General features: G+C 31.8%; 1 protein-coding gene across 1 annotated transcript; it reads right to left on the bottom strand.

The window, feature by feature from the left end:
• Positions 1 to 9,857: 9,857 nt before the first annotated feature.
• Positions 9,858 to 10,229, bottom strand: LOC140433994 (uncharacterized). Its single transcript, XM_072521963.1, has one exon. The coding sequence runs from the start codon at positions 10,227 to 10,229 to the stop codon at positions 9,858 to 9,860; it is 372 nt and encodes a 123-aa protein (XP_072378064.1).
• Positions 10,230 to 19,215: the final 8,986 nt, after the last annotated feature.

Genomic DNA, 19,215 nt, shown 5'->3' with positions numbered 1-19,215 from the left:
GGAACTTAGTTTTCTAGTGAATTTTACATTTTGTTAGTTATTTTTACAACAAAAAAAGTAATACAACTTCATTACAGAAGCTTATCTTCAAAAATAGGTAATTTTGTAATTCTCACCTATTTTAAAGAATATGATCCTGCACAAATTACAGATAAAAACAGTGAAAGGATGTTTGATAATGCAGTGGTTAAGTTATTTAGTTTTTTGGAATGTTAGAGTGAATTTCATTTTGCTTTTTTTTGTGAAGTAAATTTTTTATTACTAATTTTCGTTTTTTTTTATTTTGATATGCTCCTGTCCCCCACGTAGAGTTATGCTGCCCCCTAGGGGAAACGCTATTCTACGCGATAAAATTTTTGGTGGAATTGCTCATCACTAGATTTGAATGAAAGAACTATACAATGTATCAAAGACGATTTAATTTTTCAAATATTTATAACTTTTACGCAATTAACCAAAGCCAATCAATTAAAGTTAAATTAATTACATACACATAATATATAATCAATTTCCAGAAAGCATTTGCTTTTTAGGGCTGTTCTGATTTATTTTAGGTAAATATTCATCAAAGTCTAGCGCTGACGGTTTAATTTCAGGATAATGATATTGTTTGGTTGTTAGAGCCACTAAACGGTTACAGCTTTATTCAAAATAGCTTGCAATAAACACAAAAGGATATTCTGAATATTCAAGGGTGCTGAGATAAATAATATTTACACAAAATATACAGTGTTCATCCCAAAAGTTGCAGAACTTATCCGTATTAAAAATAATTTTTGAAGTTATACTTCTATACGCACGGTCGGCGTTGGAAATTTGCATGAGAGTGAATCTGTGAAACCATTACGTATGTAAGATAATGAGTAAGAGAGAGACAGAAGATATATTTTCTCTCTCTTCCTCTCTCGAGAATAAAAATGTTCCTTTTTTTATATATATTTAATATTTTATATATTATATATAATATTGTATATATATAAATATATGTAATATTATATATAATATAATATGTATTAATATTATTATTTATGTGATATGTTTTGTATTATTTAAAATTAAACGTTTATAATTATTTTAGGCTTTTGTATTTCAAAATAATCACTGTTTTACCGAGAACTGTTAATTTTGAAATCCGTTAGTTTCATGTCTAATTGGCAAATCCTATACGTGTTTGGTTCATACGCTGGTGGTTGTCAGTTCGAATCCCAATTAAGAATTTTTTATTTTTGAAAAATTTAAAAACCTCACATTAATCTTATTAAATATATGTAATATACGCAAAAAACATAAATTTTAAAATAAAATGAAAATTAACGACAAAATCCGAGTTGTTGGTTTTTTATTTTTATCTTCGTAAAGTAAGTTATGTATATTGGCAGTTTTAAATACTTATGAATATTACATTTTAATTTATCTTGTATTATTATATTGAATTGTGTTGCAGTGTATTTATTGTATTGTAGTTTTTATATTATTAACAAAATAAACAATGAATTTTACTGCAGAGTATGTGTAATTTTTTTTTGCATTCAATCCCTTTTATACATATATAAAAATAAAAATATATATTTTCATTAAAATATTGATACAATCCTTCATTTACTATACTCCTATTACAGGTCAAATGTTTATATACAGCAAACGATGCACCATATACCTATATAACTAATTCTTTTTCTCTTTCTGCTCTCTCTTACCTATAGCATTACATATGTAATGATTGTAAATTGTAAATTCACCCCTAAAACAGGCGTTTCTTCGAACTTTTTATAAAATCGCGTATAAAGACCAAATACAAATATAAAAAATTATGTTATTAAAGGCTAATTTATTGGTTTTATGTTTCACTAATCGAATCTTGTTGAAATTAAAAAAAAACATTGTTACAGGAAGGAAGAAGAGTGACTCCAAAATTAAAATAAATCTTTTTGAAAACACCCTCTGCAGTGGTGACAAACAATTAAAAGTACCGAAACAATTTTTTGTATATCTTTAAACCTTCCTAAAAATGTGTAAAAAAATTATCCCCATGAATGTAATAGATTTTTTTAATATTAAAAAATTATCTTCTTTTTCCAATTTAAAAAGTAAGTAAATATCGCCAGATAATTGTGACTATTTCACTCATCTTAAAATTTTCACATAATCTGACCAATCACAAACCAAAGACAGCTTGTGTTATCGCGAAAACACCAACTGTCTTTCAATTCAGATTGGTCTATCAGCTTCGTGTTTTCAACGACGTAACCATGGATACCGATCGCAAAGTAAAGTTTGACGTTTGCCAAAAAAATATTGTAGCTGTATACGTCAAAATGAGTCGTTTCGGTGGTACTTCAAACGAAGTTATAAACCAAAACATTGAAGAAAATATACCGAGTAACACAAGAAAATCTAAATCTTATATATGGAGACAATTTATGATGTTCTGTGTGGATCGCAACTACAAATTAGATGCCGAAAATAACAACGAAAGACTAACTAAATTCCTTCCTCTCATTCTATTGAATTTTTGACCTATCACTTTGTTCATGAAATAGTCTAATAAAATACCACTCGTGATTTAATTTAGCTTATAAGTCTGTCTTTTATTTCTAAACTCAACTGAGTTTCTTAAAGAAAACACCACTCGTCCTACGGACTCGTGGTGTTTTCAAGCAACTCAGTTTCGTTTAGAAGTAAATCGACAGACTTATCGCGAAAATTGAATCACTAGTGGTATTACCATTGAAAATCCAAAACTCAAAACTCAAAGTGACTTTTCTATTTTCAAAGATTTTCTCGTTTCCTCTCTAAAAATTTGAACAGTGTTAAGAGAATCTTGCTAATAACTACATTATTAAAATTCTCTTATTTAAATATTTTACAAAATATCAAACTGTAATTCAACTACTTCTTCTACTCTAAATAAATCTGAATAAAACTTCTACTGGACTGTAGACCAACTGTTGCTTCTTCATTAGCATGAAACGAGGAAGCTTAAAAACCAGTTAATTTCGCAAAATCCTAGTTGAGACAAAGGTAATCCGTGAAATATGTTAATGCGGAAAATAAAACGGAGGATTTATCACGAGCACATATTACCGTTGAAACTTTATAAAGCCAAGATAATTTGTTAGAACACTCGGCGTGTGAAATAAAGCTCTATATTTGTGTAATTTATGAAAAATACACTCCCCAGGTAGTTGTTTCCATTAGTGGTCATATAACAGGTGCGATCTTGTTTATACAAATGAGAATTATTTGATAAATACGTGGTTTAGTAAAGGAATAAAAGTATTTACCTATAATTTCACTCCTCAAAGTATTCATTTGACTTTCGATGAGTAAATATCGTGTCGATAACAAATAAATAAAACCATAACTACGGTGATAAACCCATTTTGATAACAGTTTGGAAGTTTTTATTTGTAAAATCTCAATTCTATTATGATGAGCTATAAAAATTTTTTATTCACAAATGGATAGTTAAACAGTTTAATTTTTAAACAGTCCAGCCACTCTCAGAGCAGTTCCAGTCCAGCTGTGCGGAAATATAGAAAAAAAAAACAATTTGTTTTCCCAACCGACCGCACGAAGTAAGGTATAACTTACCCAAGAAAATCAGTGCTCTTTATTGAGAATCAAGCTAGAAGCCGAAATGAGCAGATGGTATATAATGCCTGCGTACATTAAAAAGAAGAAAGGGAAAATCTAATATGATCATACAACCAATGAAAATGCAAATAGATACACTATAAAAGAAAATAGAGAAAGAAAAAAAATGAGGATATATGTATTACAACCATATCTAAATAAAAGTGGAGAAAAACTTATAGCTACATACACATAACTGTTTAACAGTTCTCAGTAAAGGACAAACTACTTTAGGGCTTGGCAACCCTGTCTCTACGTCAGCTACCGTTTCTCTTCCAAGCTCCTCCTAGGAGAAAACAGATCCCAATTCTGTATCCATTTACCCCCATATATTCTTGCCTTTTCACACCTCGACCGGAAGGCCGTTAAATATTTCTGACGGAGGGCAGCAGCGACCGGCAGTACCAAGATAATACACATAAGAAATATTCCTGAAACGGCTTATCATTGGATTTTCACAAGCAAAGCTATATCAGCAGAATGGTTGTGATACTGCGATGCAGTAGGGCAGGGCTATTTATTGCATTATCATTCTCAAGAAAGTTATGTGATGTCTAAGAGAATGCGTCGGATGTTGTCGCGCAGTCCGGGTGACGATTGGCGCTACCTTGAGTCAGGGTCAAGGAGTGCGAAATTGGCTACTGGCCACGCGAATTTTAGTAATCAGGCATCGTGTGGAAATTCAACTACTATCCCACAAAAGTTAAAACTTATTGAAAGAGAGATGACAAGGTATAACATTGAAATCTGTAGATTAGCTGAAAAGCATTGGTTAGAAGAGGATGATTTTAGAAAAAATATTGGCAATTATGTTTACTTCTCTGGCAGTGAATTCCACAACTATACAGGTGTTGCCATTTTGGTCTCACCAAGATTAAAAAAGTCCGTCGTCGATTTTAAAGCTGTGAGCAATAAGAAAAGTTTCCTTAAACTGGAAGGCAAACCACATAAACTCAATATCATACAATTTTATGCGCCAACCAGTACAGTAGACGATATAACAGTCAAAGAATTCTATGAAAGATCGAAAACAACAATTACCAACGTTCCATATAAATAGTTAACCTTAATATTCTGTGACTTTAACGCAAATTTCGGCTACATGACACATAATGACTACCTAAGGAATGTACTGGAAAAGTTTGACATAGGTCAAAGAAACAAAAGAGGAAACTCGATTTAAACGCCATGTACGCCGACTTTCTTTATACTTGGTTAAGTCCTGGAGATAGGTCTATAAATCAAATTGACTACATCGTCTCGTTGGTGATCATCAATCCAAACAGTAAGATCATACTCAGGGACGATATGTGCATCAGATCAAACTCTTCTCAGGGCTAAAGTAAAGCTCAAACTTAAAGAGCATAACAAACAGAAAGAGACAACGAGGATAAAACTAAGAAAGAAGGACGATCTTCTCTAAGAAGTGCAAAAAAGTATTCCCTAGGAAAGGTAGAAGGCCGTATATCACGAGGAAGATCTCCAACAAGATGGATCCATGCATGCGTTAAAAGAAATGACCAGAGACAGAGATATTTGGAGACGGAGACAATACACGACATCAAGATGATCACTACACTCCCTCTGTGTGAGGGGGGGAAGGGGTAGCAGGATTAAAAAAAGAAAGACAAGTAGGTTTCCCATATTTAAGTAAATGGGTCCCTTGTTGGTGATGGTGATCTACAGAATTAGATATGTAAGAAGAACCTTTCTTTTAACTGATATGTAAGTGGTAACTATGTTATATAATAATTTTATTTTAAATTTAAAAACCTATATTAATTAATTAATTAATGACTGGATCGCTTGTGTAGTTCCCAGTAGAGTGGTTAAAATCAATGCCACTGAGTTCTCAGAAGATTTTGTCAATTCTCTCATTTAATTAATGCTACAGTTCTCACTTAATTAACATCATGTATTTTGTCTATTCTCTAACTTAATTATTGTTATAGTTGTGAGCATATTTTAATTTTTAATTTTATTCTCGTTTTTGATTGAGTTGTTCATTGGGGTTTTTATGTTGTTTTCAGCTTGTAGTTGTGGTAAATACAAATAATACAAATTTGGTAAATAAAAAATAGTTATATACTGGAGCTTGATGATAGGGCATATAGAAACCGGTGGCTATTTAACACCAATAAAAACTGCTTAAGATTCTGAGTATTGACTTATCTCCTACATATCAGTATGACGAACTGACCTTGGCACCCTTTTCATCATATGGAAGTTATATCAATTTATTGCTTCCGCAAACTTTCAATGTGATTTGTTTATCATCATTGCAAAATCCAAACATACGACAAATTGCAGATGATTAAAATCATGGAAAGTTGAAATCCTCGGTACACGCGACATCTTCTTTGTACTTTTCCTTGATGATCGTTGCCTTAATAACACTATTCATTAGCCTTGTCACAGATAGTTTTATTCCATTGCACGACATGAAGATAGGAAAAACAGATGAAGAATGGTATTAGTAAACCAGAAATCAAAACATGACAAAACAATGAAAGGATAAGAAAGAACAAGAAAAAAACAAGCCACATTGCCAGCCATAAAATTTAAAAAGATCAATACGTTAGGCATGAAAAGTTCATGATAATGATATAATTATAATCAGTATTTAATATCCTAACGCAAATTTAATACAACACGAAAATAGTTTTATGTATGTCTTCATTCCATTCATTACTTTTGTGTTCCGTATTTCACAAACTGCGAGTGTAGGATAACAAAGCACTCCTATCATTATTTTAAGTTGGATATTTTCTACCAACAGTTTTCCTTAAAGAATTTCAATGTGAAGTTAGGTGTAGTATATCTCAAACGCTCTACCGCGTTGTAATCTATCAGCGTCACTTGCTGTTGCCATTAATTTTGCTCGAAGCCGTTCGGTAAATCTGTCAGTTGTCTTTTTCAAGATGTTTAATTCAACCGGAAAAATTTCAGTATGTTCGACTTTATCTTACTAATACAGATCCCACTAACAATATGAAGTCATTGACTTTTTTCGATCTGATTATATTTGTAAACAAAGTACTATAGATTTTCAACACGTAATCAAAATGTGTTTATATTGTAGTATGTAAATATTTAAGAATATTAGGAAATAGCGCGTATTTGGTGAAAGTGAAAGAGAAATTAATACAAGGATCAAGACGAGCAAGAAAACTTGCTTGTTCTAACTTTCTGATTTAAAATCTTTAGGTTAAATTCTTTTGCTCTTGTAATAAACTTGATTTTAAAGGCTATCTTAATTTTGGGCTATCAATATTGCATCTATGTAACAGAGAATTTTAATTTCATTGTTCCCAATTCTGTATCCTCTTCTTTTGTGGATGCTCTTTATGACTTTGTCCACGATTAGATTATATAGAAATCCCCCTACTTTATTTCATTGCCTTTAGTTATTAGTTACGTCGTCCATCTATTCTGATAACAACAAAAATAGCCAAACACATAAAAAAGAAAGTAATACCACCACCCTCGAAAACAAACAACAACTTATAACAAATATATTAAGAACAACGAGGGTCAAAAGAAAAAGCACTTGCACAGTCGTGTATATAAACTTAAATGTGGCAACTGCCCAAAAACTTACATCAGTCAAACTGGTAGAACTCTTAACAAATAGATAACAGAGCATAAAATTATTTACAAATATAGAAAAACCGATCCTAAGTACGATCTTCACCTTTTAGACCATAATCATTCTTTTAATGACCAATTTCTAGTTCTTCACATTCACAATGAAGGCCTTAGGTTATTTTTATTAGAATCTATGTAAAATAACAAATTAAAAAATACAGACATAATTCTGAATAACCAACTTAAGACAAACAGTGCTCCCTTTCTCAACTTATTCAGTTGAAGACTCTAAAGTGTAAACTCATACCAAAGATAGATCACCTGAGAAAGGCACTCTGCAGAAACAGGTGTAGTAATAATAAATTATAATTAATTTTATGGATAATATAAGCATTTGGAGTCCAAACGTACAGAGTACAAACTAAACCATTCTTTATTATTGGACGATCATACAGGATGCTAGGAACAAGATTCCTGCTGCAAATTAGTCTTAAGGAGAATGTATCATTTAGACCAATATCTGACCAATTGAAGTACGTAGAACTTAAGCGAAAAAGAAAAATATAAGTATGCTATCATGCCGCCGGTCCTGCATGACGCCACAAAGTCTAGCCGAGATGACTGAATGTTCAAGACTGCCACATAACATAATAGAAGAACAGGTATGTGTCAGAAGTAACAGCACCCACGAAACTTCTGGTTAGGTCTAGAAGCAGTGCCGGTTTCGATGAAATTCCAGAACGATTAGATATGTATGTAAGACACAATAGTTAATTGTTAGCTTCACCCTAAAATAAAGGTTTGTATCAAATAAGTTTCTCGTGTCACGATGTTTGTCCAAGCTAATATTTAAAAACCACTAAACTGATTGCAAATAAAACTTTGTGACAGTGTATTTGTTGGTCCAACTTAGGAGATAGGATATTTTTTATCTCGATGATTGACCCTTTTTTTTTTTTGTAAATTCAAAATGTTTTATACGACTTTACCTCTACAGTTTTAGTTCATTTGATTTGTTTGTTAAAAGTTATTTTATAATATTTTATAAAAACATATAAAATATCATAAAATGAAAAAAGTGTCTAGACACATGGTTTCTTTAATTAACCGGTTAAAAATTTATGAGGTCTAGAATATTTTGTAGGTTTTTTTTTAATGTTAACGAATTATTCTTTCTAGAAGACGCTAACATTTTCTGTATAAATAGCCGTTAAGCAACATTAAGATACCTTAAACGTATTTGGAATGCGTGCGATCATCAGTTTAGTATATTTTCTCCAAATTGGTTCTTCTAAATAAATAAATATCAACTTAAGAAATCCATTTTACCCGTAATTAAGTTCTTTATCAAACACACCAGACAATAAATTTCCTCCCTTAAATCTTCCAGACATGTTTAACCTATTTAAGGTCCGATATACGGATACGTGTTGAGCAATAAATTGCTGACATTTTTAAGCAATGTCAAATAACTTCATCGACGTACAGCCGAGCAATACTGCACATGAGAGGAGTTATTAGTAATAAAACTCTGTTATAGCAGGCAGAAGAATCTAAACTATGAGCCTGATGTCTGAGAGTTCATTCTGTCTCCGGCTTCTGCACGCACTGTAGCTTTCCTTCAATAATTTTAAAGTGTTTGTTTGTCCTTTTGTAGTGTAGTGTGATGTACAATTATATGTGTATGACATTTTGTTCTTGTCGGATAGGCCGCAATTGACGAAATGCCCCTGAAGATGATCTAGGGATAGAAAGTACTTGGGCAAGATTAAATTAAACTGTGCTCGATATATGCCTTTTATTTGATCAAAGTTCATTTATTCGAGCATTCAACCTTATATTTATTTAAAAAAAATTTATTCAGTAAGTAACTAACAAAAAAATGTAAACCATAATAATATGTAATGAATGTATCAATTAATGTGATATTAAGGAAATAAGTCTAAAGTAAATGTTCAACGTCTATACAAGTTTGTAACCGATATTCAAAAGACCGAGCCACATTTCTTAACATTTGTACGTCGTTTTTATTAAACGCTTCTCTTATTCTATATCATCTGGCGTTGATGGAGGCTTAGATGCTATGGTTTATATTTTTTGTTAGTTACTTATTGAATAAAAATAATTTTGTTAAATTATTACTCAATACTCAATACTTATTTTTACTTACAAAAATTGAATGTATGTATTTCCGAAATTTAAAGAATACTAAAAATATCTCGGAAAGTAATGAGTTCAGTTATAAAAAATGCTATATAAAAATGCAAGAGTATCATAAATGAAATATTAAAGAAAAAAAATGAGAAAAACGTAATTTTGTTTTATAGTTCACCCTGTATACAAATTTTTGTCAATGCTTGCAATTAAACTTAATTTAAAAACTGCAATATATTATTTACTTTATTATATAAAATAAATAATTGTTTATGCATTATTTCTTTATATACATGGTGTTAATTTCATAGGGATTTCGAAATAAAAATGGTCATAACTTGGTAAATACTCTGTATAGTAATACAAAACCCAATACTATAAGAACAAGAATACTTTATTTGGTTTACAATTTGTTCTGTCTGGTGGATAAATATATACATTTTCTTTTAGCTCTCCATTAAGGAACGCTGTTTTTACATCTAACTCTTTAAGTAGCATTTACATTGATTTCCAACTGTCAAAAGTGTTTTAATTGAAATTATTTTTGCCACTGGTGAGTACAAATCTTCATAATCAAAACTTCCCCTTTGTGCAAAACCTCTGACAACTAGTTTTGCCATATACCTGTCTTCTTCCTTGGCTTCCAATGGTTTACTTGCAAATACCCACTTTGTATTCAAAATCTCTATCTTTTCTGGTATTTTCTCCACTTCTGTCCATGTATTATTTTTGTTAATTGATTCTATTTTCCTCTCCATTGCTCTTATCCATAAATTCTTTTCTTCTCTACCTTCTAACTCTTCTACTGTCTCTGGAACCCTTTCTATAAAAGACATGGCATCAAAAACCATAGTAACTCATAGTCACTGTATTTCTCAGGTATTTTTACCTGTCTTTTGTGCCCTTCAGTTAAAATAACGTTTCCTCTGTTTTGTTTACTTGTACTCTCATATTCTTCTATTTCATCATCACTATTATCTTCTTTTGGAGAAGCTCCAAGGAAACAGAACAAGAGGAAGGCCCCGTAAAAGATGGATAGACGACGTAGAGAGGGATCTTAAAACCATGAACATCAGGCAGTGGCGCAGGAAAGTATCCGACAGGGCTGAATGGAAGAACATTGTTAAGCAGGCCAAGACTCACAAAGGGTTGTAGCGCCATTAGAAGAAGTAGAAGAAGAAGATTATCTTCTTTTATACTTCTACAGTCTTCTTCAACTTCATAATTTCGCTCTTCAGTAATTCGTATTTGAGCCTTGTTTTTCTTATGACAAAAATCGTTTTCATTAAAAAGCACATCTCTTGCAGTTACTACTTTTTGTTCATTTACATTCCACAATCTTTACCCTGTTTTTGTTTATCCTATCATAATCATTTTTTCTGATATAGCATCAAACTTTTCTCTGAATTGTTTAGGTACATGTACATATGCAGTGCATCCAAACATTTTCATATTTTTAATATCAGGTTTCTTATCATTCGATACTTCAGCAGGTGTCACATTATATAAATAATTGTTTGGATTTCGGTTTAAAATATACGCTGCAACCCTTATTGATTCATTCCAGAATGTTTTTGACATTTTAGCTTTTTCTATCATTACTCTTGCTTTGTCAATTAAGCTCCTATTGAATCGTTCTGCTTTTCCAATTATGTTCTGGAGTATATGGTGTGGTATAATCTATCCATGTTCCATTCTCTCTGCATAACTGTCTAATTTCTTTTGGAATATATTCTCCCACATTATCACATCTTACAGTCACAATTCTTTTATTTAATTTTGATTGTACCATCTTCATATACTCTCTAAACCATTTTACAACCTCATTTGTACCTTTAATAATATAAACAATACAAAAACTTGAAAAATCATCAATAAAAGTTACAAAATATTTTCCTCCATCATGACTTAGTGGAGTAATTCGTCCTATCACATCTGTATGAATTATTTCTAATAATCTTTTAGCATCAGACCTTGTATTAAATTTTAATCTTGTCATTTTACCCCTAACACTTGCTTCACAAAATTTAACTGTGCTAAATTACCTTGCTCAATACAAGTGGCTACGTTCACCTTCCACTACTGTATACTCTTTTTTGATGAATTAATTGTTAAACCCCAAAGTTCATAATTTTTAGTAGAGTTAGAGTTAGAGTTATATGTTTTGGGGACAAATAATTGAGTCTATCTCTTTTTTTACATTACATACAGAAGTCGCTTTGAGTAATATAAAACTAATTTTTAACTAAAAATGTATGCTGCTGATGTGTAATTGATATGCTGCTGGTTAAATCATTGGACAGTCTGTCGATATCCTTTTTATAAACGGGAGAGTGGTCACAAAATTTCAAAAATTTGTTTGAAAGCGCTTTTTATCAGTGCCAAACTTTTAATTAAGCCCTTTATGCGTCCATGTTTCTACATAAATATTTACCAATAAAGGACTCTTTGCTGTCGAGTATTGGCAACAAAGTGTAGCAACATCCTGCATTTTTTATGCCGTATTAGGTGCAGTAATAACTCGAATCCTTGACACATTTACAGCCAGTGATAACAACACATACAAGTTATATTAGAAATACAGCATTAACTATAGAAATAACAATTTTAAAATTGTTTTTTACCAATCATAAAGAATAACATGATACACACACAGTGGCGGATTAAGGCTAAAGCGGCCCCAAGGCAACATTGTAATTCCAGGCCTATCTTTCAGTCATGACACATACTTTGTGTTTAGTTCGATTTCAAAGCATATAGTATGAAGTTTTATTTAATTATCGGATTGCATAAAAAAAGGAAAAAAGTAATATACATATACAAAAATTTAATAAACATAGTCTATTAAAACAAATAATAATATTTAAACTTAATCAATTAAATTACCTTTTCCGTCGACCGTCCATTTATGATCAATTTTAAACCCCTCAAAATCATTGATTAATGACCCCTATTAATGAATGATTTTCTATTAATGAACGATTTTATTATAGGCAACACAACATACATTGCTTGTATAAATTAATTAAACGCTCTGTGATTGGCAGTGACCTGTGGTGTAGGCAACCTAACATATACCTATTTATATTCCCACTAAAAAAATAATTTAAAATGAAGTAGCCGCTGTTAGTACTATCTGTCATTGTATGTCATTATTTACTTTATTGTTTAAAATTCTGTGTATTTGAAAAATCAAAGGATGGATATTGACGAAGAGTTTAATTTAACTTCACCAGAATTTAACTTCTTCTATCACAGAATTTACAGATATCCAAGAAGACTTAAATATAAATTTGTCAAAATTCTATACAGCAGATAATCATTTATCAATATCTTCGTTTAATTTCAGTAATTGCACCATTTCGAATATTAATGTTTACTATAATAAAACTACCACCTAGGAAACTTTGAATAAAGTCAATGAAAGCTGAAAAATTGTTGTTTATTGTTAAGTAAATAAATATTTAAACTAAGATATCTTTATTACTGAAAAGTACGGTCCACGGAAAAGTTTTGTAACGAACTCGTGAATTAAAATGGAGATTAACAATCTCGAACATTAACGCGCTCGCTTCGCACACGCGTTAAAATATCTCAATTGTTAATCGCCCTTATTAATACACTTGTTGGTTAAATAACTATTTTTTACTTTTAATTCTGCAAATTCGTCAATTAGTTTGTCATAATTAATAAAGTTATTTAATAACTATTTTTATATAAAGTATTGATAAAGTATTATATATAACAATATAACAATATATCAAATGATATTTATTTATATATTATTATTATTAATTTAATATTTTGTCAGAATTTAACAGGTCTGACAGAAGTAAACAACGTAAATGTTTTGTTAATACGTTAGCAGGCGTCGATAGAAGCAAATATACTAAATTATTCAAATATTTTTTTATTTTTGTTTAAAATATAAATAACAAATAAATAATAAAATTGAAATTTTATTTCAATTTTAAAAATACAGAAAACATGACATGAAAAGCAATTTGGACACTAAAATCCCTCCAAAATGATTGGAATATTGGAATACTTTGCTCCATACACAAAAAAGGAAATATCTTTGAATACTCTAACCACAAAGACGCTTTTAAATGCAGCATATAAAAATATTTTCCACAGTACTATGTCACCGTATGGCACCATATGCATAACGGATAGTAGGAAAATACCAGGCTGGTTTCAGAGGTGGTAAATCGACAATTCATCAGACTGCAACTTTGACAAAATTTTTAGAAAAAACACTGGAATATGACATTGAGACTCATTACATATTTGTAGACTACAAAGCAGCATACGACTCTGTAAATAGAAGAGAAATGTTCAAAGCAATGAAAGAGCTAGGAATACCAAATTAGTTGGAAAATTTAAAAAACTAACTCTTAAAAAAGTTGAATGTAGAGTATGAATTCAGAGGAAACTATCTGGACCTTTAAAAACAAATAACGGGCTGCACCATTGAGACCCTCTCTTTTGTATACTGTTTATTCTGGCTCTGGACAACTTAATGCGTATGTCATATATCACAACCATTGGTTTATTATATAATTAATCAGTGCAAATCCTTGCTATGCTGATATCAATATTGTTGGGAGAACGGAAAACGCCGTACAAGAGGCGTATGTAGCAATAACAATCAGCTACAAAAATAGGTTAAATAATACACTAATAATAACATCAACAAAAAAAGTATATGAAAATAAGCTTCTTTCTTCTTAAAGTTCCATCTCCTATCGGAGGTTGGATATCATAACGGCTATGGTCACTTTGTTAGCTGCTGCTCTGAAAAGTTGTAGTGAACTACAGTTAAACCATTCTCTAAGGTTTTTCAGCCAGGAGATGCGTCTTCCTCCTATGCTTTTTCTTCCTTGGATCCTTCCTTGCATAATAATTCTCAGCAGCTCATATTTTTCTCCTCTGGTTATGTGACCCAAATATTCTAGTTTTCTTCTTTTTATGCTGTTCATAATTTCTAACTCCTTATTTAGACGTCGTAGTACCTCAGCATTGGTAATCCTTTGAACCCACTGAATTTTTAATATTCTTCTGTAACACCACATTTCGAACGCTTCTATTTTCCTTATGTGTTGTTTCTTCAATGTCCAAGCTTCCATTCCGTATAGTAAGATAGAAAATATATAACATCTTAGAGCCCTCAATCTGAGATGCAACTGAAGGTCTCTGTTGGTAAGCATTGTCTTCATTTTCACAAATGCTTGCCTTGCAGTTTCAATTCGGACTTTGATTTCTCTGCTTTGGTCATTTTTGTCATCAACCCAGGTTCCCAGATATTTATATGTCTCTACTTTTTCTATTTGGGTTTGCTCTATCATTAATCTTTCATTTCCATGTTGCGTTTTTGAGACAATCATGAATTTAGTTTTTCTCTTATTTATTTTTAGTCCGTATCTAATGCAATAATCGTTAATTCTATTTACCAATTCTTGTAGCGATTCCAGGGTGTCTGCCATTATAACGGTGTCATCAGCGAATCTTATGTTATTTACTATTCTTCCGTTTACAGAGATTCCATCACCCAGATCCGCTATCGCTTTCTGGAATATGGCTTCACTGTACACGTTAAACAGTAATGGTGACAGAACACAGCCCTGTCTTACTCCTCTCTTTATATCTATATTTTCGGACTTTTGTTCTTCTATCTTTATATTGGCCTTTTGATTCCAATACAGATTGATAATGATTCGTAAGTCTCGTCTGTCTATATCTTTGTTTCTCAGTATTTCTATTAGTTTTTCATGTTGGACCCTGTCGAATGCCTTCTCGAAGTCGATGAAACAGGAATAAATATCCAGGTTCATATCTAAGCATCTTTGAGAGAGGACATTAAAAGCAAACAATGCCTCTCTCGTTCCCAATCCCTTGCGGAACCCAAACTGAGTATCATCCATATCATCTTCTAGTTTTCTATATAATCTTCCATGAATCACCTTTAGAAATATTTTGTGGGTATGGCTTATTAGTGATATTGTCCTACAGTCTGAACAATCTTTGGCATATACTGTTTTTGGTATTGCTACAAAGGTGGACACCAACCATTCCTGTGGGATTTTTCCAGTTATATATACTTCATTAAATAGGTCCAGAAGTACAGGTAGAGTTTCATCGTCTAGACATTTCAGTAGTTCCGCAGGGATTTCGTCTGGACCTACAGTTATTCCGTTTTTTGCGTTTCGTATTGCTTGTTCGATTTCCTCTATTATGATCTCTGGCCCCGTTTCGCTGTCGATTTCTTCCGGTTCTTGCCGATTATCCTCAAACAGATCTGTTATGTATGTCTTCCATTTTTTTTAATTTCTCTTTAATTTCTATAATGATTTTTCCATTTGCGTCTTTCAGAAGGGCATCTTTCTTTTTTCTCAGTGTATTTGTCATTTCCTTTATTTTCATATGCATGTTAAAGCTATCGTACTGTTTAGCATATGCCTCTATGTATAGAGGCATATGCAGTATACCTAAAAGCGCTCCTTAATACTGAAAATAATACTAAACCAGAGATAAACCATGCCATACGACTTAGTCAAAAGGAACAAACTCATTGGCTGAATTGGCAATACCACACAAGCTAATTAGACTCATTAAAGTCGCGATGGATAAAACTCAGGCATGTGTGCGAAAACAAAACCACCGGACAGACTTTTTCAAAATTTCGCAGGGATTAAAGCAGGGAGATGGGCTGGACCCAACTTTGTTTAACCTGGCACTGGAGTATGCGGTTAGGCAAATGCAAACTTGACGAGGAAATCTACTGACCAACCGAACAGGTCAACTGGATATTGTGATTAGAACATCAATAGCAATATATGCCAACGGATCAGAAGATGGAGAAATACGGAAGAGAATAACGCAGGCAAACAAAGCTTATTTTGCCCTCTCCCATATATTTCAATCTAAAAATGTCCACCGAAATACAAAGATGATAATCTAAAAAACCTTAATTCGACCTTAATAGCATGCTGTGACAGTGAAGCATGGATCCTGAAAGAAACATCCAACAGCAAACTCAATACATTCGAAAGGAAAGTACTGAGGAGAATACTAGGACCTGTAAGGGAAAACGGAATCTTCAGAAGTCAATACAACAACGAGCTTTATCAACTTTATAATAAAGCACAACTGTCAGAGTTCATTAGAATATAAAGATTGCAATGGACCAGACATGTGATAAGAATGGGAGAGGATAGGCTACCAAAAAGAGCACTGAATGCTAGAATGCAGGAAAAGAGACCGGTAGGAAAGCCAAGAAAGCGCTGGGAAGACACAGTAAACAGCGATGGACAAGCCATTTTAGGAGTCCGTGTATGGAGAAGATCAGCTACAGGCAAGCAAGGGTAAAGGCAAAAAATAAAGGAGGCCAAGGCTCAATTTGGGCTGTAGTGCCGTAGAAAAAGAAGAAGAGATAAACCACAGAATTTTACCGGCCGACGGATGCTATTTTGGGCTCAATCTCCTCCTTAAATCCACAATTATATCGAGAAATACAAAAATAAAACTTTACAAAACAATAATACGCCCAGTCCTAACATATGGTTCAGCGAACTGGACTTAACAAAAAGTAATGAAAATATGTGAGGATGTTTCGAATACTAAGACGAATCTATGGGGTAGTGAATGATAATGAAGTGTGAAGAAGACGATAAAACTTCGAACTTTATAGAATATACCAGAAACCAGATATTGTAAAACATATTAAGATAGGACGTCTGAGGTGGATAGGGCATATAATGCGGATAGAACAAAATTACCCAGCTAGAAAAACGCTCCTTGATATACTCATTAGTCATAGAAGAAGAAAAAGACCCAAAACAAGATTCCTTGATAACATCGATGAAGATATGAGAAATATGAGAATACGTGATTGGCGGAGGAAGGCGATGGATAGGGACGACTGGAGAGAAATTCTTGAGGAGGCTAGGACCCACGCATTGTGTAAAGGCAGAATGATGATGATGATGATGATTAAAACATGACTTTTGACTGGAATATTTAAAACATCCATAAAAATCCCTCGTCGTTTGGATAGAGAAAAGCAAACGCTGATTTTGGAATAATAGATATCGAAACTAGATTAGAAAACTGTAGTATTCTACGAAATTTTTAAATGATAAATAAGAAAGGTGAGGATATGTTACCCCTAATATTGGAGAATTTTTGTTCTGGAATCATTTGTCTACTAAATCACTGTCTTACTCGTGGTTTTGAAGTATTTTTCTAAGCTGCATACAGCCGATAAACGATTAGTCTTAAATATTTTACGTTCTTTATCTTTATCGTACTTCGATTTTAACCATAAAAGTGAATACAATGTAGAAACTATAAAATTTTAGATAATATTAGATTTAAAATGTCGGTTTATTTAGTGGAAAGATATTGCGAGTTGTCAGATAAAATTTTATGTTATTGTAATAAAATACCAAATTTTGAAAGTTATTTTTAAATGCACAAATTGGGACTATTTTGTAAACAAAATTGTAGGCACACAAATATGAGTAAAAGCTTTTGAAAAAAATACGTTTCAAAGTTTTAATTTTTCGTTGCTGAAACTGTACATATACGATATAAATTTTTGTGTAACAGCGATAGTTCTTTTTAGACATTTTTCATTTTTTTAAAACAAAGATGTAAAAATAAAAATATAATGTTTAATTTAAAACTTTTTGTTTTTTTTTTATTAAAATAGTATATTCATTTTTTTGAAGACATATTAGCGATCTATTCTTTTTAAAACGAAATCCAGCAACACAGAGGGGAGATCGAGTAATGATAAGATTTTTTTTAAGTAATAAATCCCTGTTAAAAAATAATTTTGGGGGTACTTTAGTATTTTGTTTATATAGATTGGACTAAAAGTATGGAATCGCCCAACTATTTATTAAATGGGTGGTCCGAATTATACAAAAACGTGAATACAAATGGATTTGAATTGTCTTGCAATAAAGTCGTCCCAGGAACGCAACTCAGCAATATTGGCATTATCATTTTAAAGTCGTCTACTTGCATAATAATGGCATATTTCTGAATTTTCAATATAAATGAGTTAGATAAAATTAAATTAGTAGAAGAATTTTTCACCAAGTAACAAAAAAAAACAAAATTTGTTTAATGTTTTTTAATATGAGAACTATTTCCTAAGTGGAAATAAAAAAATAAACTTATTTTAAATGGTAATTGCATTTAGATGCCACAAGAAAATAGCTTACAAAAATATTTCATGACTTTTTCAATGTGTGTACAGGGGCGGACTTAGGCCTATGCAACCTAGGCACGTAATTTTTGGGTGGAGATGGTAGGATTGCATGTATTTTAGAATACGTATTTTGTGAGTTTTCTATAACGTTTTTTTATTTTCTACAAATTGTGATTTTGATATTAAGTAAAAATAAAATTTATGAAATTAAATTGAATGTAATCAGAAGATCATTTTCGTCTTTCTTTTTAGTACGGAGTCATTAAAATAGATCATCATAAACATAATTATGGGCGACTTTAACGCCAAGGTGGGTAAAGGAAGATATGAAGACATAATTGGAGAGTACGGCCTTGGAGTTAGAAATGAAAGAGGCGACCTGCTGTGTGAATTCTGCCAGGAGAACGGTTTTGTCGTCATGAACACATGGTTTCAGCTCCCACCTCGTAAGTTATATACTTGGAAATCACCATGAGACCGTCCAAATCGAATAATTAGAAACCAAATTGACTACGTTTTAATAAACAGAAGATTTCGTAACGCTATCAAAAGAATCGCAGCATATCCAGGTGCTGATATTGCATCCAATCATAATCCGCTAATAGCAGATGTGAGGT

The sequence above is a fragment of the Diabrotica undecimpunctata genome, chromosome 2 (assembly GCF_040954645.1).
Source record: "Diabrotica undecimpunctata isolate CICGRU chromosome 2, icDiaUnde3, whole genome shotgun sequence".
NCBI classification, from domain to species: Eukaryota; Metazoa; Arthropoda; class Insecta; order Coleoptera; family Chrysomelidae; genus Diabrotica; species Diabrotica undecimpunctata.
Note: the sequence above shows the minus strand (reverse complement) of the source record. Positions and strands in the feature narration are given on the sequence as shown.

What these genes read in the sequence shown, in the direction of transcription:
- LOC140433994 (XM_072521963.1), bottom strand. Translation starts at nt 10,229, where the DNA reads ATGGTTTTTGATGCCATGTCTTTTATAGAAAGGGTTCCAGAGACAGTA.